Below are 22,824 nucleotides of genomic sequence, written 5' to 3'. Positions count from 1 at the left end.
ATTTTGTCTGTTTGGAGCAGATTCGTGTATCTCAAGTTCTTTAGAGCTTTATAGATTAGAATTGGCATCTTGAACTGGGCAGTTTTCAGTGTAGAATCCAGTAAAATGATCTGTTAAAAGGGTCTTATTTTTCAGAGAGACTTGTAGTGGTGAAAGGAGCAAATACAACTCAATTGTTCTTTGTTATTCTTGCCCAACTAGCTATGTCAGTTGAAGAATTAAAACACTGAATAGGGTCTTGTCTCTTCATTAGGAGGAATTGCTACAATGGTAATATCATGGAAAGTTCTTGTTTTGCCCTTGGTATATATGGACCCTTTCAACTGTTGATGATAGTTGCAATTCTGAATAATCATTGAAGTAAATATTAATTTCAAAAGTGTTAAAACTAAATTTCTTTAAACTATTACTATGTATTTTTAATCTTGCTCCTCTGAAATAAAAGCAAATGGTTATATAGTCACTATTTATGAGATTGTTTATCTGCCATTGCACTACTCAATTAACAATCTCTATTCACAGGGTCAATTTAGCAGCTCTGTTGAAATGCCAGTGGCGCTACAGAATAGGGAAAAAGAAGGAAGATACTGAACAATAAGATGAATACTAGCTAAATCAAATGGAAGAGAACTCTTCCCCAGACATTGATGGGAGGGAGGGGGGAAAGGGGGATATTATATTTAATTAAACCTAACAAATCATGAATTACTGTCCAGAATTAGCTTTATAGAACTTTGAACTTCCTTCTTCTCTTTCTGTTGTGAATGTTGTGCAAAGACAGCTGTCAAATGTGTAGTGGAAGGCAGGCAATTAGTAGAACAGTTCCAGTTTAGAAAATGAACCATTGGGTTAAAATGCTAATGCGTGACAACAACTTCTATTTTGTTTTTAACAATATAAATCATCTCCTCATGTAATATTTGGAAAATAGGCTTGAACAGCTTTCCTCCTGACATGAGAGGGTGGCCATTACCTCTTTAGGGTTCCAAAGAAAATGCAATAGAATTGTTACTTTTAAATACCCACCCCATGGCTATAGACTTTGGTCAGAAATGATTTTGGAATAGCACAAAAGCTAGAAAAAGTCCAGCATGCACTTTAGGCAAGAAGATTTTATCAAAAGTAAGTATGGCAAGGTAATTAGCTTATACATTAAGTGATTTAAAAAAAATGTCTTTCTTCCTTTTTTTTTTTTGCCAAAGATGGAACCTGGAACTCAGAACCTCAGAAAATAGTGAAATTGGGAGTTCTTCCTGTCAGAGGTCTTCTTGTCATGGAAGACACCATATGGGCTGCTTCTGGTGGACAGATATTTATAATTAATGTGGAAAGTCATACTGTAGAGGTAAAAATAAATAAATTTCCTAATATAAGCACTTTGTTTTGTGGCTTTTAATGTCATTTTCTGTATGAGGTATATGTTGTTGAATAAAACTTGCACATGAAAATAGGGAATATTAATATTCTGGTCTGATCATGTGGCACATAAGTACGGATTCCTATAAGAGACTAGTACTTTCTATGCTGAATGCAGATTTTTTGTTTACATTTACTGGCCCTGTCTAAAACTGTCAGTCTAAATAATGAGTGAACTAATATGTTGGATGCTTATATGAATCAGCCGTGATTGAAGCTGTGCTTTCAGGTCTATGCCTCTCTTTTCTATCTCTTTGTATTCTTTCTCCACTTTTTAAATTGTCTGTAGTAGACTTGCCACCATCCAGTTAAGTTGTGCTGGGACTGCAACTCCCAGAATTTCTAGGGTATCAACTTGGAGAAAGCTGGCATATCAGCTCAGAGATGAGAAAGGGAGCAGACTGGTTATATTTGTATCTCCCACGTACTGAGTGTGGATAAATAATCTGAAATCCAAGTTTTTGCTTTTAGTGAACAGCTTTTTTATAAGTTTGAATCTTTGTCTCGGATATCTCTGTTGCCTTTCCAACTCTGTAGACCTTCTTTTGAGGACTGTAACTTCTTGATGTCATGAGCACTGATGGTGAGCAGGAGGGGGCCCCTATCCAGGGGGGAAAACGCATGCGTAGTAGTGGGGAGTTGAGCAGCCATTCAAAGAGACACAGAACAGACCCGCCTTGACTTTTGGGGTTTATCTGTCTGGGTTTTTCCCACGCTTCTTCAGTTTGTTAGGATTTTCTGTCTAATGTAGCAGTAATAAAACACTAGAGACCTATTCCTCGTCTCAGCGTGGTTCCTGACTGTTAGGACACTTGCCCCCTGCATCAGATTTTCACGGGTTGTTGAATTTGGAAGTACTAGGGACCTGACAGACCTGTTTTTCAAAGAAATTTAATTCAGTAGAAATTCCTCTTTGTATGTGTTTTTCTGACTGCATTATGGCTTTTGTTTTACAAAGATGTCTTCCTATATGATTGTTGTAGTTTCCATCTCAAATAAAAAAGAAAGTGTTTTTTAGTGAGCTTTTGACGTGAAAGTGCAGAAATTAGTCTGTAATGGATGACTTTAATTTCTGTGAATAGTTATTACAGCATTTAATCATTCAGAAGGGATGAGATATACCTTGCAATACATTTTATTTTTGTAGAACAATCTTGGCCCTTCCATCCTATGTTCTTGCCTTTAGGAATACCGTTAATATCTCCTTGCCCTGCAGCAAGATAGAAAATGAAATACCATGCATAACATACAAACGTCACCATTTTGTTGCAAAAGATATACTCACTGGTATTCTTCCTTTCCTCATTATCAGTTCTCCAAACTTGGATAATCATAATCCTGGAGTATGTCATAACAGAACTGGTTTCTTCCATGGCTCTGTGGTGGTGGGGGAGATGGGCGGTAATAAAAATATTTATTTTATTTATTTATTTAATTTTTATCCTGCCTTTATTATTTCTATAAATAACTCAAGGTGGCGAACATACCTAATACTCCTTCCTCCTCCTATTTTCCCCACAACAACAACCCTGTGAGGTGAGTTGTGCTGAGAGAGTGGCTGGCCCAAGGTCACCTAGCTGGTTTTCATGCCTAAGGCGGAACTAGAACTCACAGACTCGTGGTTTCTAACCCAGCACCTTAACCGCTAGACCAAACTGGCTCTCTTGCAAACATGCAAGGAAAAGTAGGTACAGGGGTGCTTTTATGATTCTAGGAAGCACAGCTTCCACTGTGGGCAGATTTGTTACTCGTAGTGTAACAGAGTTAAATTTGATTTCCATTTGGAGTGCAAAAGATGCAGAAGACAATAAGCCGAACAATCTGAAACCCAACCTTGTGTGCCGCAGAGTGGTAGGTGGCAGTATCGTAATGGAAACATTCCCCACGACCCGAGGTCGATCCCAGCAGAAGCTGGGTAGCCGGCTCAGGTTGACTCAAACTTCCATCCTTCCGAGGTCGGTAAAATGAGTACCCAGCTTGCTGGGTAAGGTGACAACTGGGGAAGGCAATGGCAAACCACCCCACTCTATAGTCCGTCAAGAAAACGTCGCGAAAGCGGCATCCCCCCAAAGGGTCACACATGACTCAGTGCTTGCACCGTGGACCTTTCACCTTCACATGTATGTATACAGTATGTGAGTATGGATGAGAGTCACTGTGGCATAGTGGTTAAGGGACTAGAGTAGGAGCAAGAAGACCCAGGTTCTAGTCCTCCCCTAGACATGAAAACTGGCTGAGTTTGGACTAGTCACTCTCTCTCATCCCTGGACTGGGAAGTGAAAAAACATCTATCTACCAACCCACAGTGGGCCATAATGGTCCATAACCTTCAATGGCTGCAGTGACTTCATTTGGGTTGATATTTGTATGTAAATAAACAAAATGTATAAGATAGGAATGCAAGCATATTACCATTTCAGCCTTCCTGGGTGAGAATGGGGTAAGGCACAAGCTAACACAGACTGACACACACTGTCCTCAACTGATCTTTTTCCTGTGAGCTACTCATTGTTCCCTATTGCCTGACCAATTTGAGTCCCAGGAAACACTACCTTAGATAAAAGCACCTATTGCAGGAAATATTCAGTGTCCAGAAGACTAGTTCTCTTTTCTCACAGCACCACTGAGGAAAACAATGCTCATCTGAACATGTGCATTCTCTCTCTCTCTCTCTCTCTCTCCCCCCCCTCTCTCTCTCTCTCACACACACACACACACACGCACGCACACAGAATTAACACTCTTGGTAAGACTTCCTTCCTTGTGCTGCTAGTCAGCAGGCAGGGGAGTCAGGAATTCAGGGTCGATGAATAGGCTCCATGTGCAATAGCTATGCTTTTGATTTGATCAAGCTTCATTATTTATGCAGCCTTAAAGTGGTGCAAAGATATGGCTTCTCCTTGCTTTATTCTTCTTATGCCCTGTCCAAAGCGGTGCCTTCCCAATTCTGGGATGCAACCAGTTGGGATCCCCACACACATCATGTCTATCCTGTCCTTTTATTTATTTATTACAATATTCATATACTGCCCTCAATCACCAGACTCTGGTGATATATAATCAATAAAAACAAATAGTCCCATACAACCCTAGATTCCCTTCTAATAATCTTCATAAAAGGTAAAATAAATAGAATATAAAATGAAAAAGAAATCAGGAAAAAAGGCAGCCCAACAAACACATGCTCATGCCCCAAATGACCAGCAAAATGAAGCTGTCTGCCATCTCCCTAAAAACAAACAAGGTGGGGTCCATCCTGACTTCTGAAGTTAAGCTGTTTGATACTGGTGGGGTAGCCACTAAGAAGGCCTGCCTCTAGATACCTGCTCATACCAACTTCTCCCCGATCATTGTTTTCCCTACTTTTCTAACATAATTGCAGCCATGTTGCTGCTTAAATTTGGCAATAGTTTGTGCTAATAAACAAGCACAAAACAAAGCCCTTAGGCAGTGTTGAGCCTTTCTCACATACTCAATATTTTCAAGGCAAAAGAACAAATTATTTGGCACATTGCTTTGTGTTGCTGTTGCTTCCTACCCACTGTTCCTTTCTTGCTGTGTGTTTATGATGCTTGGACTCTTCCTGGAATCCCAGATTCAAGCTGAGGTCAGCTACACTTGAAAATGTTTTTGGTCTAAGCTTCATGCCAGCCACAGTAATAAAACTCATTTCAGTGGTTACAGGACACGTATTTAACTAGAAATAATGTTATATTTTAGGAATGATTGAAATATATTTCAGCTTTCATAAGCACTGCCCTTGGCTAGAAGGGAAGTTTTCCAAAGCTTTTACCCCAAACAGAGGCTAGCACAGCCATGAGCCAGTGTCTGGTTCCACTGGAGTTGAAACACTGTTCATGAGAGAGCCAAGATAATATATGTGTTGGCAAGAGAGGGGAGGGACAAGGCTGTGCCCTGTGTGGTATCCCATACTATTTATTCCTAAAGGGGTCTATGCAAGCACAGCAATATATAGGACTTGGTAAAGTGAAGGTGCTGGCCTAGAAACCAGAGACTGTGAGTGCTAGGCCTCCTTAGGCAGGAAAGCCAGCTGGGTGACTTTGGGCTCGTTACTCTCTGTCAGCTCAAAGGGTTGTTGTTGTGGGGAAAAGAAGAGGCAGGAGTATTAGGTACGTTCATTGCCTTGAGTTAATGATAGACAGATATTATTATTATTATTATTTTAACAATTTGTTATAATGTTTCTTTTCGAAGTAAGGTTGTTCAAAATGAGATTTCACCACAGTCATGGACTCAAGGTACCTGTTCCACTATCTGTGATTTCCGGCCTATCATTCATGTTGTAGCCTTTATATTGTCATGCTAGCTTTCCCTCTTAACAGTAATTATATATTGTCTCTTCTATAATTATATATAATTATAAAAACGAAAGATTATAATTTATAATTTAAATTTTCCAAAAACAAAGCCTGAAATGTGCCACATAAATAAAAATATCCCATCTTCCTTATTAGTATACATAAACACCACTGTTTCTTAAAAAGAGTAAAAGCCCTTCGCTTTTCATGAACAATGAGGCCCATTATACAGAACTTGCTATGCTTGAGAAAGCATTCTGCAGTCCTTGGCAGAGCTCTTCAGACTGAGAATCACAAAGGATTTTGTACTGTGTATAAATAGGGGGGAAGCAAAAGATGCAAACTATGCAACGTCGTCTTGTAGCAAAAAAGTGGCTTGTTCTCTCAGGCGCCACTGTGATAAAAGAATTGGCTGTAGCAGTGAAAATGTGTGCTGAAACCCTTAATGTTGCCATAGTGTTTGAGGAAAAGAGCCTGACAGAGAAATACCGGGCTCTTCGGTCTGAAGGAAAGGGAAGATGGCATGGAAGTACGGATGAAACTTGCTTACGGCTAGTGCTGCTTCATATTGCAGAGAAATATCTTGGGAGCATAGCAACAACTATAATGGTTTATCATGGTCTGTGTAAAAGACAGAGGAACAAGTGGAGGGTTATGGCTGTTCACGTGCATGTTTTTTTTTTCCTGCAAGAAGAGAAAGAGACCCTCACCCAGCCATCAGCAAGCAAAATGGTCATGTTCTCCTTGCATGGGAAACAGGATGGTTCTAGATGTTCTCTCTCTGACAGAGAATGAGAGAAATTGCCTGGGGCAAAAATGATAAATAGGAGGAGGAATGAAAAGACTTCACATTAATGTACTAATTTGTAAGAATTGAAATATATTCATTAATCATTGTGCATAATGCTGCTAATTTTTAAAATTTTGCTCTATGCTTCTTCAGTACTGTGATGTAATCTCTGTCAGTTTCAGTTCAATTAGTGAGCTAATTCTTGCAGGACAGAAGTGTAGGACACACCATGAGAGAGCTGCATTAGAGCTATGTTGGATTATAGTGGATCCCCACGCTCTGGGTAAGGAGAGGTCACAGCTTCCTGATACTTGCTTTATAGCATTGTGCAGATGTATTGTCCTAACAGTCAGGAACCACGCTGAGACGAGGAATAGGTCTCTAGTGTTTTATTACTGCTACATTAGACAGAAAATCCTAACAAACTGAAGAAGCGTGGGAAAAACCCAGACAGATAAACCCCAAACAAGGCGGGTCTGATCTGTGTCTCTTTGAATGGCTGCTTAACTCCTCAGTACTACGCATGCATTTTCCCCCCTGGATAGGGGCCCCCTCCTGCTCACCATCAGTACTCATGACATCACCCTCCCCTCCAGATTCACATTCCATGTCAGCCCCCTCCCTTCCAGAGTTCCTCCCTCCCTCCAGGGTCTCATGAGAGTCCATCTCCCCCTCCAAGCTCCCATGGGAACTGGGCAACGATGGAAATTCTTCAAAGGAAAACTCCTCCAAGGACGAATCAGTGCTGTTCTCCAGGTCTGATAATGCTTCTGGCCCAGGTGGCTGCTGCTGGAAAATAGCTAGATAATTAGAAGATTCTTCCCCCCTCCCCCTTGGGAAATGCAAGCCGGAGGTGGAGGGCTGCGGCTCCCCCTCCTCCTCTCTCTCTCTGGCCTCAGAGCCTCTGGCGGGGGTGGAGGTTGCCAACTTACGAACTCCTCTGCTTGGGATTCCTCTGCTTGCTCAGTCAAGTGAGGAATCTCTGGTAGACTGCGAGGCTTGGGTTTGTGAGGGAAAAGCTGATGGAATCGTTGAACCAGTGCTGGTGCATGCACATCTCTGGCATTTTCCCACGTGCGTTCTTCCTCAGGGTACCCTTTCCAGTGTATTAAATATTGGATGCCCCTTCCCCTCCTCCTAGAATCCAGAATTTCCTTGACTTCGTATTCCTCCTCTCCCTCCACAATTACTGGAGGTGGGGGGGACATTTGCGATCGTAAGGTACTTGGGGGAGGGTCTTTGGCTAGCAAGGCTCTGTGAAAGACTGGGTGGATTTTCATGGATGCTGGCAGCTTTAAGCAATAAGCCACTGGATTTATCTGCTGTACCACAGTGAAAGGGCCCACAAACTTAGAGTCCAACTTCTTGGAGGGCCTGGTAGAGGTCAAAAACTTGGTAGAGAGCCACACTTTGTCTCCTACTGCAATCGCTGGCCCCTCTTGTCTGTGAGCATCTGCAGCTCTCTTGTAAGCACTCTTTGCCCTGTTCAGCTGCTCCTTTAACAACTCCTGTGCAGCTTGTTGCTCTTTAAGAAAATCAGCCACGGCTGGAACAGTTCCCTGCTGGGAGGAGGTGGGCAACACCCAAGGGTTAACCCCGTAGAGTGCTTGGAAAGGAGACATCTTGGTAGAGGATTGCACAGAGTTGTTATAAGTAAATTCTGCCATGAGGAGCAGGGCTGGCCAATTGTCTTGCTGATAAGTGGTGTAACACCTGAGATACTGCTGTAACCATTGATTAATTTTCTCAGCTTGCCCGTTACTAGCCGGATGATGCAATGATGATAGGTGGATCTGGACCCCTAATGACTGGAAAAGGGCCCTCCAGAACCTGGAAGTGAACTGAGGGCCTCTGTCACTCACCAAGTGATTTATCATGCCTCTATACCTAAAAACATGGTCCATAAACAACTGTGCTGTGGCTTGCGCAGATGGGAGGCCCTTGCAAGGAATAAAATGTGCCATGTTAGTGAAAAGGTCCAGCACCACTAGTATGGAAGTCAGCCCCTGGACCGGGGGCAAATCAGTGATGAAATCCATGGAGATTGTATCCCAAGGCCTACTAGGGGTGTGTAGGGGTTGCAAGAGTCCTGTGGGCTTCCCTGGGAGAGGCTTGTCTTGTCTACAGGTATGACAAGAAGCAATGTAACCCTTTATGTCTGCAGTCATCTTAGGCCACCAGTAGTCTCTCAGAGCTCTATGGAGAGTTTTGAAAACACCTCCGTGGCCTGCCATTTGATGGTCATGGCAAAGTCTCAGTACTTCTTCCTTCAATGAGGAGGGAATGTATAATCGCCCACTATGCCAGAGGATTCCTGCCTCCACATTAAATGGGGAGGCAGTGTCTTGCTGGCCCCTCTGGAGGTCATCCATCCTGGCCCTGGCATACGGGTCCTGTTGCTGCTGAGCTCTGACTCTTGTAAATAGGTCCTCTGCTTGTCTGCCTGCTGTTAAAATCTCTGTCTGGTTCCCCCTCATAGACTGCTGAAAGTTGTGAGGTTGTAATATCGTAGCCTGTACCTCCTGGTGAGTAGCGGGGGTTGCCTGAATGGATCGAGACAGGGCATCTGCCAAACAGTTCTGCTCCCCGGGAACATAAGAAATAACAAAATTGAAATGGGAGAAAAACTGGCTCCATCTGATTTGGCGTGGGGTGAGAGATCTGGTGTTTTGTAGAAGCTGTAAATTCTTGTGATCAGTGCAAGATTTCACAGGAAAGGTTGCACCTTCTAGCCAGCGCCTCCACTCTTGAAATGCTGCTTTAATGGCCAGCAACTCCTTGTTAAAAACATCATAGTTTCTCTCTGCTGCTGAGGGCGTGCAGGAGAAAAGTGCACAAGGGAGCAAAGTATTCTCTGTTTTGTTAGTATATTGCAATAAAACAGCCGCGATAGCAAAATCTGAAGCATCTGAATGCATTATGAATTGCTTCGTGGGATCAGGGTGCTTCAAAAGCGGCTGGGATGCAAAGAGCTGCTTAAATTCTTGGAAGGCTACTTGCTCCCTCTCCCCCCAAATGAATTTTGATCCTTTCTTCAAAGGCTGTGTGAGGGGTTTAGCCCTGTCACTAAATTTATTTATGAATCTCCTGTAAAAATTGGAGAATCCTAGGAATTTTTGTACCTCTGTCACATTCCGGGGGGGTTGCCAAGAGAGAATTGCCTGGACCTTAGAAGGATCCATGGATATGCCTTCTGTTGATATTTTATAGCCCAGGAAATGTAATTCAGTTAAATCGAAGGCACACTTCTCTAGCTTGGCAAACAGCTTGTTCTCTCTCAGTCTTCGTAAGACATTACGTACATGGGTTACATGAGTTGTAGCATCCTCAGAAAATATTAATGTGTCATCTAGATAAATGACCAGATACTTATCTAGTAAATCAGAGAAAATTTGATTCATAAATCGGGAAAATATGGCTCCTGCATTAGGCAAGCCAAAGGGCAAAACAAGGTACTCAAATTTACCAAACCTGGTATCGAAGGAAGTCAGATATTCATGCGCCTCTTTCATCCGGATCAGATTGTATGCATTCCTGAGGTCCAACCTAGTAAAAATGTTGTGCTTTCTGTAAGCGATCCAGCAGATCAGATATTAGGGGAGTGGGTAATTTTCCTTGACTGTGACTTTATTGAGGGAACTGAAATCATGCACCACTCTCATGGGTGCCTCCTGGTTTGCTGGTGCCAATGGGTCAGGCTTCTTTGGTAAGAAGAAGGTAGGAGCAGACGCTGGGGAAGTAGATGGTCGGATGAAACCCTTTTGGAGATTGGAGTCCAAGTAATCCTTTAAGGTGGCTAGTTCCTTGGGGGACATGGGATATTGTTTCCTTGCTGGAATCTTGGCTCCTGGTATCAACTCAATGGTGCAATCACAGTCCCTATGGGGGGGTAGTGCTGTGGCCTCTTGTTCGCTGAAAACGTCTGCGAAATCTGTATACTTGGCTGGCAACTGGACCCCCCCTGCTTCCGTGACTGTGTTGGTTGCTGGAGAGAGAAGAGCGGCTTGAATCTTGTGGTGCTGGCATTCCTTAGCTGGGAAGGAGACTGCTCCCGTAGTCCAGTTCAACAGTGGGTTGTGGATCTTCAGCCAAGGTGTGCCCAGGACTATAGGCACATCAAGTGATCAGTAACATAAAGTTGGATCCACTCAGTGTGGTCTCCCGTTATTAGCTGCAAAGGTTCTGTGAAACTTCTAATTGGCCCTGCCTTGAGGGGCTGGCCGTCAATGGTCTCAACTTCTATGGGACATGGTAATTCTATGGTCGGGATGTTGAGGTCTTGTACAGTCTGTACATCAATAAAATTGGTGGAAGCTCCGGAATCCATGAGGGCCTCTAGCTTGACCTGGTGCTCTGGGTTTACGTGCATTATGACTGGTAAGTAGTAAAAGGATTGCCTGGAATCCTCAGAATGAGCCCTTCTTAATTCATTGATGGTTGCCCTGCTGAGCTCTGTGGAGGGAGACCGACGGAGTTTCCCTGGTTGGAAGTCGAGGTGGAGGTGGCTCTTGGTTCTGCTGCTTGCCCTGGGGCTCTTACGGAATTTGCTTGGCTTCTCACTGGGCAAGCTCTCACCATGTGCCCCTGGACTCCGCAGTAGAAACAGAGGGCTCTCTCTCTCTCCTTCTCTGTCTCTCAGCCTCGGAAATAAGCCTCCTGCTCGCCCTGATCTGCATCGGCTCCTCTGGTCCTGAGTAAAGAGATGCTGCGGAGAGAGCTGGAAATCCTGGAAGCGCTCTGAGGCCCCTGTTTCTCCCCGGCTGCATCTGTCTGAGCTCTTCTAGCCTGGCATCTATGACCACAGACAGTTGATATAAACCTTCTAGGGTAGCTGGTGTTCCCTGGCGCAGTAATTCATTTTTAATTTCTTCATCCAGCCCCTGTTTGAATTGGTCTTTCAAGGCACCCTCATTCCAGTCTAGATCTCCTGCTAACAGCTTGAAATCAGCAATGTAGATTCCCACTGTCTTGTTGCCTTGCTTGAGCTTCCGAATTTCCCGGCTGGCAGTGACCTCTCTGATCCGGTCGTCAAAGTGTGCTCGGAACCCTGCCAGAAAATTCTGGTAGTCGTTGAGAATTGCGTCGTTGTTCTCCACCATGGGAATAGCCCATTTGGCTGCTGGGCCCTTTAGCAGACTTAAAATGAAGGTGACTTGGTTCTGTCTGTCGGAAACTCTGCTGGTCTGCTGTCGAAAAACATTATGCACTATGTGAGAAAGGTTCTCAACTCTCCTGCTTCTCCTCCAAACTTCTCTGGTAGACTGCCCTGGAATCTCAAGACTATTGGCGGAGCTGCTAATGGGAGCTGGTTGTTGTAACTGCTGTAGCATGGCTGCTTGTAATGTGTTGATCTGGAGATCTACTTGTTGATGTTGTTGTAATGCTGCTGCCAGTTGTTTGATGGCTTGCCGAATTTTCTGGTTTTCTGAAGACATTTTCCCAAATGTCTCTTCCTTTTATTTATTTTTTTGTTCCTCCCTCTTTCAATGGGAGTAGTAGAGTTTGTTAGGATTGACATCCTAACAGTCAGGAACCACGCTGAGACAAGCAATAGGTCTCTAGTGTTTTATTACTGCTACATTAGACAGAAAATCCTAACAAACTGAAGAAGCATGGGAAAAACCCAGACAGATAAACCCCGAAGTTTAAGGCGGGTCTGATCTGTGTCTCTTTGAATGGCTGCTTAACTCCTCAGTACTACGCATGCATTTTCCCCCCTGGATAGGGGCCCCCTCCTGCTCACCATCAGTACTCATGACATGTATGTGCTATTGCCCGAGGTCCTTCATTCTCATGTGTATTCATGTATACAGGAATGACTGGAGCCAGACTAAAAGATCTTTTAGCTGAAGAGTGATGTGCATAAAGTGTCAATTTTACTATTTGGGTAAATAATTTGCCGATACATTCAGAGGAGCATGAAAAGTGACACTAAGATTTCAGAGAAAAGGAAAAATTGGACTGACTAGTTCACAACCCTTTCAACAACTCTTCCATTTGCAGAAGGTAAATGAGAAACTAGCTTCTTAGAATTCTCACAACATTCAGTGTTTGACTAATAATAGTCCCACCTTAGGCATGAAAGCTGGCTAGGTGACCTGGGGCCAGTCACTCTCTCTCAACCCAACTCATCTCACAGGGTTGTTGTTGTGGGAAAAATAGGAGGAGGAAGGAGTACTGGGCATGTTCCCCGCCTTGAGTTATTTATAAAAAAAAATAATAAAGGCGGGATAAAAATTAAATAAATAAAATAAAATCTCATTTATTAAGAAAGTAATGCCAATGTATTAGTCCCCTTCATAAAAATACAAGTGCATTTGTTTAGATGACATACCGTTATAAGATCAACCCTACAGTGAACATTATGGAGCTGCTCATAAAGATGACTTCAAAGCCTCTAGTTAAGAAGAATATTATATAATCTCTAGGTTGCCTCCTAGAGATAAAGTATTCCAGCTTTTGAAGTGGTCTGATTATATTCTGTCCTATTCCTCACTATGGGAAGAGGAATGTTGGAGAAAAAGGCCTAACTGTGGCAAGATAATGGAGAAATATAAACATTTCTTTATCTGTACTTCTGCTATGCTGATTTCCAAAAAGCATGGCCTTGGGCATGTAAGAACACTCTGATAATAGAGTGGTAGTGCTGTGCCATATTTTGTATTTCTGCCTCCTTGTAAACATTCTTCCTGTCAGATGTATTGTTTGTGTATTGTATGAATCCATAGACAAGTTCAGATGACTTTATTACTATTTTTAGGATAAACTGTGGATGTATTTAATTTCTGCCTGCACTATTACTATAGTTGGGGAAGTATTATGCCTTGTACAGATCATCAGGCATAAATTCACAGGGGCATTTTTATGAAGTGATTAGGGAATGTTTGTGGACACATCTGTTCTCACTCAGGTTGAGGTTTTTCAGTGCAAATGTGGGTACATGGACTATAATGTATAAATCATCTTAATGTGAGTCTGAAAATGCTTTATGGTTTAGATGATTCAGAATTTAAAATAGTTATCTTAAATTTTAAGTTACAAGTTCCTTGAAGTTTAAAGCAGAAATGAAAATTGCAAGCATTTTAAACTAAAGTTTACTGTTATTGGTGTATTTATGCAGATAGGGACCCTGCTCAGCAGATTCCAACCCAGCTTTGTTTTTCATTCCACATTTGTTTTTTATTTTATTTTAAAGAGGCTCCTACCTCCTAGTAGGAGGTTTCTGCTTCCAGCAACCTTTTGACTACTGCTGACGCATCGGTTAGCTTTCCTCTCTGGAGCTTCAGCAATTCCACAAATGTTGTTTGTTGTAAAAAGAAAATGTCAGAATTGCAGTATGAAAGCAGTGAACAAGATATTGCATTAGTTGTGTAACTAATAACAGACAGGGCATGCCAGCAGGAACAGAAACTGATGGAAGAGCTGATTTTAAAATGCTGTGCTTGTGAGCAAAGGAAAAGGAAAGTGACTGAACGGATGTAGGGCCAGAAGGAAGGTGGTTGCTGGAGAAGTAAACTGAACAGAGCTGACCTCTAAGTAAACGTCATGGCCCAGTGGTCTATTTCCTTACTTTGCTGAAAAAAATACATGTTTCGCTCTAGCTGAAATCAACATGTTGCTGGCACAAAGCTTTTTATGAACAGGTACTTGTCCCCAGATATGAGAAAAGTATCTTTACAATTATCATTACTTATGTAAGGGGTAGAGTCCAGAATGCTATGTATCTTTCACAAAGGGATGAATTTCCTGGCTGCTGATACCAACTATATTAGTAGGTGAAAATTCATCACCTTCATAGATTGGTTTATAAGTCAGACAGAGGATTCTGCATTTTTCTCAAAACAAAACAAAACAAAAACAGGTAAACAGACAAACAGTAAAGCTTTTAAATCAGTTCTTTAATCCAGTGTTTTAATCCTTTTTTAGCATTTTAACTTGGAATAAACATCTTTTCAAGGCCCCAAGAAACTTTTGTTTCCTTGAAGGACAAGCTTTGAAATGTTTTAATGTTAATGTCCTCTAACCTGTAATATTGTAATCATGAAGAACATAGTAATGCTGCACACTATCATATGATATGTCTCACAGCGACCTCACATCCAAAAATAACCCACCTTTAAGGATTTATCCTTAACAGCAACCTGTCATGTTCACTGATTCAATGTAGTTTATACATCGTAACATTTCACATGCCATGGCGCTGACGCATGTTTCTGTTTGGGAGGGAGCTGCTGTGAGACCTTGTACCAAGCCCTGTATGTGAAATCAGTACAATGGAGTGTGTTTGGGTTATGTTATCTGTTCAAGGCCTTTTCCCGCAGACCATCAGAAGCCGTTAGGAGCACCTGGGATTGTGAACTTGGGAAGACTTTATGGGGGGGGGAGGGATTTCATTTGCACCGAGGGTTTTTAGTTTGATTTTGGTGCGCTTTTATCATTCTCAGCTTTCTCTGTGATCCTGCATACTATTCTTTAATAAATCAGATATCTTTGAATTCCTGCTCATGAGTCTGATGGTGTTAGAATAGGCAACCATTACACAACCTTTTTTCCCTTATACACTTTATTTTTACTTAAGTATTTTTAACATACGGAGTTCAGTAAAGAAACTGAGGTTAATTAATTACCTCTTATTATTTAGGCTTTTAAAAATAGTTTAATAATTAATGTTAATGATTTGACAAAATAAATGTAGCTTTCTTGGCTGTCACCCAACTGTTACTTGGGTGGTACCATCTGTTTCTGTAGATTTGAAGGAGAGGAATCACAACTGTTTTGTTTTTATTTTTTCCTCAGAAAATTATTGGAATCTTTATATTTTATTATTCATTGGACTATTTGATTATTCCCTTTAACAATAAACTCACTATCTTTTCAGATAAGCATAAGCCACATAGATAAATCATGGGATTTGTTCTGTGATTACTGTAGGATTTTATTGGTTCCATTCTTGTAAAACATTGGAGAAATTTGTGAATGACTCGTTCTCAGTATTACCATCATCACTGCAAATGGAGATATTTAAAGAGGCTTTGAATTTTTACAATGTCTTGAAGGCAGATAGCTGTCTCTGAAGGACTTTGGGGCAAAAAGGTTTTGGGAGCAGGATAGCTATCCTAACTCTTAATTGAAACTGCTTTAAATCCTTCAACTGCTTTAAATACAAACCTTAATTGTAAAGTTTCTGGAAAAAATATATATAAAGTATTTTTGTAAGATTTATTTATTTATCAGATTTATCTCTGCCCATCTCTTCCACAAGGAGGGACTCCCAAATATATTCTGCTTTCCAATTTGCAATCTGAATATCATACTAGAAATATGAAACAGGAAAATCTGGGTTGCAGTTCACTTAAAATGAAAGTTATGAATATCCCACAAGTATCATTTTTGGGGTGCATGTTTTAGTGTTTAATTGTGCTTTATTACAATATTTTGTGGTGTTATCTGAGTGTTGAAAATACATATTACATGATCCATTGTTAATAATGCATATGCAGTTAGAGCACTTGGGGTACAATAGTGAGTTAGTAATTGAGAAAAGATTATATTCTACCTACATTGAGAAAGGTCAGCCACTTCATTAACTATATTTTATGTCTATTTTTGCTAATTATTTTCATTCTGCCCTAATTTTATTCCCCCATTTTATCCTCCCAACCTTATGGTGAAGTAGTTAGGCTTAAATTAATGTTCTATTACCACCCATTTTGCTTCATGGATAATATACAGTTACTAACTACCTCCTCCCCCTTTCCTCATTTTTTTTAGCCACTTGATACCCTCCAAATGTTTTAATTATACTTTTCATTAATGCTCATCATTGTGGCCATTGGTTATTGTTTATGAGAACTGTAGGGAACTGTATGCCTACAGAACTGTAGGCCCTGAAGACTTGGTTCTGCCATCTCCCTTGGGGCGGGAAGGTGGGTAGCCATTCTTGGGGGTGGCTCACACCTTAGAGACCCTCCCACCGGATTGGAATCTTTAGAGTCACTAGGATTTTATATTTATTTATTTATATTGTATTTTATATTTGTAACTTGTTTTTATTTTTATGGGATTTTAACTTTTATTGTTATCGTATTAATTTTATTGTAAACCGCCCAGAGTCCCCCTTTTGGGGGAGATGGGCAGTAACAAAATTTGAATAATAAATAATCCTGCATTCGATTTGAGCTGACGTCCTAGAACAAAAACCTTTAGGAAAGAGGTTATGGGTTGAATCAAAACTTGTAATGAGGGAAGTTCACTGTATGCCAAGAGAAGAGAATGGGAAAGCAACTTTTGCCAATGTCTGACCTCTTATCTTTCTATTCTGGAAGATTAGTATATTCTTTGGAATTCCATGGGAAAAAGATACTAGAGGCCACGAGTCTCGGGGGGCGGGGAGAAGGGTCAACATTTAAAAAATGACAGATATATTGTCTTCATCCATGGGTACTGTCATGAGTACTGATGGTGAGCAGGAAGGGGCCCCTATCCAGGGGGGAAAACACATGCATAGTACTGAGGAATTAAGCAGCCGTTCAAAGAGACACAGATCAGACCCACCTTAACTTTTGGGGTTTATCTGTCTGGGTTTTTCCCACGCTTCTTCAGTTTGTTAGGATTGATGTCCTAACAGCCAGGAACCACGCTGAGACAAGGAATAGGTCTCTAGTGTTTTATTACTGCTACATTAGACAGAAAATCCTAACAAACTGAAGAAGCGTGGGAAAACCCAGACAGATAAACCCCAAAAGTCAAGGCGGGTCTGTTCTGTGTCTCTTTGAATGGCTGCTCAACTCCTCAGTACTACGCATGCGTTTTCCCCCCTGGATAGAGGCCCCCTCCTGCTCGCCATCAGTACTCATGACAGGTACAGTGTTGACACACAGGTGCTAAAAGGGTGGGGCTTGGATTGCAATGCTGCTGTACCTGTCATTTTGCAGATTTTGATGCAAATGGACAGACAGCCCCACAGACACTGTTGATAGGGACTATATAGGCCATTAGTGAAAATTGTTGCCCCTCCTTTCTTCAGCAGGGAGCAACTATTGTATGTTAAGTTCTGCATGATAAACATTTGGATGTCCTTGTGGCCATCTCTCTTTTCAATCCATCCTTGTTAGAAGGCAAGATAATGTTTAATTCATGGTACACTTTACAATAGGCACACAGTTATTTGTGAGAAAACAAATAAATATGGGTTATTGGTATTGCTCTTCCTACTGAATGTGTTTTAATGCCCTCTGTCCATCATCCAGTGCCATTTTGAAGCTCATCAAGAGGAAGGGATGGTGATCTCTCATATGGCTGTTGCAGGAGTTGGGATCTGGATTGCCTTCACATCAGGATCTACTCTTCGTCTTTTCCACACTGAAACCCTTAAACATCTCCAAGATGTTAACGTGGCTACTCTTGTTCACAATATGTTATCAGGTACCAATGTGATTTATTAATTACAAGACTGTTTGGTTGAACAACTCTTGCTTTGTGGGCCTGACATTAAATCTGAAGTGTTTAAACCTGGGGTGGTCATCCTGGACTCTCCAGATGTTCTCTACTACAGTCTCTTGCCATTGGCAGTTAATATCAAAAACATCTGGAAGGCACCAAATGGTCTAGTTTTGCTATCATTCGCAAATGTGACTTACCTTTTACTCATAACATTGGTCTGAATGGAGGCCTTAAGTACTGGCCTCTGGAAGTCAAGTGTTAACGTAATTCTAAAAAACTGCTGGATGAAGAATATAATAAGGTAGAACATCAGAGAGAGCTGGTTTGGTGTAGTGGTGAAGGCACCAGGCTAGACACTGGGAGACAGTCAGTTCTAGTCCACCTTACACATGAAGCCAGCTGGGTAACCTTGGGCCAGTCATTCTTTCTCAGCCCTAGGAGGAAGGCAAGGGAAGGCCATTTTTGAAAACCTTTCCAAGACAACTGTATAGGGATTTGGCCAAGGCAGTCGCCAAAGTCAACACTGACTCAAAGTCTGCACTGCATGCTTACTAAGGGTTTTTGAAATCAGGCTGATGAGCACTTGTGGCCCTAATGACAGGTTATCTACGCTAATGGGAGAACATCCATATCTATTGCCAGTTCTTTGAAATGTAGTAATTTTATTAAATGTACACTTTGCCCTCCCCTCTTTTAGTACTTTTAAAAGCCCTTAACTATGGGGCTACCTGATCACATGCAAATCAGCCATTTGTGTTTGCCTCTCTCCTGAGGATCAGGAGAATATTTCTTCAGTCTGTTGTCACTGTGCTAGAGGATTGAATATTTTGCCTGCAAGAGGTAAACTGTTTCTGTGTGTGCTTTAGAAATAGGTATTCCTGTGTGTTTGAAAAAATAGTTATTTGGAACATTTCTAATCTTAGCTGTTACTGAGAAGAGAAATGTAAACTATGCTTTCCTGCTGAAGAACTTGAGATAAACATACACCATTACAATTACACTTCAGCTGCTTCTATTTATCTGAAAAATACCCCCACCCACAATTTCGGCTGTTCATGTGACAGTTTCAATAGAGTTTTTTGTTTAGAGTAACAAAGATTAGGGTGTAGCTGAAATTCATTCGATGTGGAACAAGAAAAAGGGGGATCTGTTTAAATTTACTTGTGACATAGTCAAAAGCTGGAGAAAGTTGAAAACAAAACAGCAAACACATTGATCTGTCGGTAATAGACTTCTGAAAAGGGGAAAATAACAGAATAAAAGGAGTGTGCTTTTAAATGCATTAACACATAGCTCTATTGCTACATACTTTACTTGCACTTCTAATTCAACCTATTTTGGTATGGAAATATTTCCTTCATAAAGAATAGAACGTACACGTATACACACAAACACCTGTGTTTCCAAAATTAAAGTGCAAGTCTACACTCTGTAGCTGTACTGAACATGTAGGAGAAGGCAAGCTGTTGCTAGGGAGCGCAGATAGGCATTGCTAGATGTAGATATATTCCATGGACCATTATTTAAAAATCACTAGGCAAGAGGAAGGCATAAAAGCTATTGTGAATCACTGCTCAGTATTTAAAGGTTATGTCCTGCTCAGGACTGCTATTTTAGTTAGGATGACACCCTTCAGTAGTCATCCTGCCTGTTCACATACACATTTTGTATGTGAACAGGCAGGCATGAAGTTAGCTTTCATGAGTTCGTCATCACCATAGTTTGGTTTTCAGCTAAAGGTATGGTAAGATCTTTCTCACTAACAGAATACCCAGAACTAGAGACTTAATTAATCTCTAGTTAAGTCTTAATTCTAGAATTAAGTCTCTTAATTCTATAATTCTCACCAACTACAGTAGTCCTTGACTTATGACAGCAGTTAGGACCGGAATTTCTGTCACTAAGCAATGTGGTTTTGAATTGTGACCACATCGCTTAACAACAACAATACCTGCAGTCTTGGTTGCTGTTGTTAACCGAATTCCATGGACGTAAGGCAAGGCAACTTCCTGCCGGCTTCCCACAACCAAGTCAGTGGGGAAGCCAGCAGGAAGTTGCAAGACCCAGGCGGCTTGCAAGCAGGCCAGCAGGCAGGTACGTGGCTGCTACCGGGTGGGGGAGGGCATGAGGGTGTGCACAAGGGTGCGAGGGAAGTGCGGCAAGGCTTAGGGAACATGCACAGGGGTGTGAGGTTGTGCATGAGCGTATGAGGGAGGTGCACCAAGGCTTGAGGGTGTGCGAGGGTGCACGGCGGGGTACGAGTGTGCAAGGGAGGTGTGGCAAGGGTTGGGGAGGGTGGTTGGGGGTGTGTGAGGGAGGTGCAGTGAGGCTCAGTGAGGGTGCGCGAGGGTGCGAGGGAAGCGCGGCAAAGCTTGGGAAGGGTGCATAAGGGTGTACAAGTGGCGGGGAAGGTGCAGTGAGGCTTGGGGAGGGTGCGGGGGGTACACGAGTAGGGCACAACATGAGCACAGAGGGGCAGGGGGAGGGTGCACAGGTGGGGGAGACTTACCTCAGCAACTTGTAACCTTCCCTGCCAGCTTCCCCATTGACTTTCTGGGGAAGCTGGCAGGGAAGGTCGCAAATGGCGATCATGTAATCACAGGGCATTGCAATTGGTCGTAAGTGCGAGCCTATTGCCAAGTGCCCATATTGTGATCACATGACCACTGGGGTGCTGGAACGGCTGGAACTCCAAGGATCGGTCATAACCACCATTCATTCCACACCGTCGTAACTTTGAATGGTCACTGCATGAATGGTTGTTAAATCGAGGACTACCTGTATATCAGTTAGCTTTGCTTTCATCATCCCAATATCAGTTGTACCACAAGGAAACAGTACTTTATGATAGGATCTAATAAGGGCAGTTTTGATGATTGATTATGTGCCTCTTATGTTTTAAAAAATAGGAACATGTAAATACAACCCAGATTATTTAATTTACCCAGGCAGAGCAGAATAGGAGTAAAGCACCTGTCTAATCTCATCTAAAGGTATGCTAAGGAAAGAGGTCCTTAAACGATAGCAGATTCATATTACTTTTTATGGAAAACATGAAAGAAGGGAACATACTGTACATTCATCTAATACATACACTTCATTTGGAAATCACACCCACAATTTGTTCATCTTGTAAATAATTACACGTCAACTAAAGTGAGGGATCCAAAATGATTTCTCATCCAGCAAATTTATACAACAGGTGCCAATAGGGGCATCTTTTAAATGCTGTGTGCTCTCTGTGGTTATGTATGTGAGTGTGAGTCAGTGGTGATATTTTAACTTTTAATTTTTAGACGGTAAAATTGTTTTGTATTTTAACTGGTTATGCATTGCTGTGGTGTAGTATTATTAGTACTTCAGAGTTTGTCAATACAGAGAGTATAATATCCAGACACTTAGGTGTTCCCTGTATAATGTCTACAGAGATCCAAAGTATGTGGCTATAATCGCATGAGATGTGGATACGGGGTCTCTCTAAGTCTCATGCAAGAATGCTTTTATCTTGAGAGGTTTGATAATCTTGATGTTTCAGATAATTTTTTTAAATTTGGAGTGGGGTTGCTGTGACGTTGCATGAAACTATGAGATGGTGACTACTCACACCTGAGAATATTGCCTGTCATGCAATTTGAGCGCCATTAAATAAAATACACTTTCAGATAATACCTGCTCCTGAGGTGAAAACATTTTAAGTGTAACTTGTCAGCATTCTAGCAAGTGGCCCAGCTTGTTTGACTTGTAAATATTTATAGCCACTGAAAAAAGCTTGAAGTCCACTAATAACTAGAACAATGGGAGCCCTTCCGGTTTGTGAACATCTTATGTCCAGTCCTATGAGAAAGAGGTGACTCAAATAAACTTGTGCACAGCATCTTACATTAGCTTCAATAAAAAGGTATGGAGGATTCTGTTCTTCAAAACAAACCGTGTAATTCCCTGTGACAAAGCAGTTCACGGTACCTTGCACCACTTCAGGCCAGTGTTGCAAGACAAGGCTCCTCTCAGCCTTGTCCTCTAGGGCTGGCCAGAGCCCTTCCATGTACAGGTATCGGCACGTGATCAAGGGTGCAGAGTGCACTGAAACTGTTATACTATTTAAATTTAACCCAATTTAACACCTTAGGTGTTTTACTCCAGGTTGTAACTATTTGAGTCCAAAGTGGGATTAATTTATCCCAAAAGTACTCACGGGAAAGTATTGATAAACTGAACTGATTTGGAGCCATTCCTGAGAACTAAAAAATTGGAAAACTACACAGCTGCAGCCACTCTGTACTTATCTAAAACAGTGCACAGAAGTAAACTTAATGCATTTGTCATCTTACATTAATTTTACATTTCAGAAGTTCATGTTCTCAAGCAGGTGCTTCCCAACTGTTCCATCACATTAAAAGCAAAGGATTTCCGTTTGACTTCACCTTGAATTGTTTGTTCCCAAGTCTGCCTTCTGTGTTCAAAATGTGAGCATGCAGGATAATTGATAGCTGTTTTCACATGTGAAAACAATGTTATTCAACTAATATGACCCAACAGTTAGACATTTCTGTAGATCCTAGGGTCATGACAGGCCTTGAGCCTTCCTTCCTCCCTCCCCTTGATGTTAATGTCATCAAAATACTGCAGATTAAAACTAGGCAATGGAATATGCAGGTAATTTTGGTCATTATGGAGTGAAGATAATCATTGCCTCTGAAAAATACACAGTATCTTTATAATAGGCAATACATTTAGAATGAACACTATACACATGCTTATCCTTTATGGGATGGGAAGATTAAAATCTCTCTCCCCAATCTGTTCTGCAAATGTGAAAAAAACAAAAACAAATAGTAGATACTTTCATATTTTACACTG

General features: G+C 41.6%; 1 protein-coding gene across 1 annotated transcript in view; it reads left to right on the top strand.

Moving 5' to 3' along the window:
- The window catches only part of ARHGEF10 (Rho guanine nucleotide exchange factor 10), a 113,519-nt gene that overhangs the window by 80,755 nt on the left and 9,940 nt on the right, over window positions 1-22,824 (top strand). Inside the window, exons 26-27 of the mRNA XM_063313865.1 lie at window positions 1,203-1,345; window positions 17,775-17,949. Of these exons, the coding sequence (XP_063169935.1) occupies window positions 1,203-1,345; window positions 17,775-17,949 (318 nt within the window). The remainder of the gene's footprint in view (window positions 1-1,202; window positions 1,346-17,774; window positions 17,950-22,824) is intronic.

The sequence above is a fragment of the Candoia aspera genome, chromosome 1 (assembly GCF_035149785.1).
Source record: "Candoia aspera isolate rCanAsp1 chromosome 1, rCanAsp1.hap2, whole genome shotgun sequence".
NCBI lineage: Eukaryota > Metazoa > Chordata > Lepidosauria > Squamata > Boidae > Candoia > Candoia aspera.
Note: the sequence above shows the minus strand (reverse complement) of the source record. Positions and strands in the feature narration are given on the sequence as shown.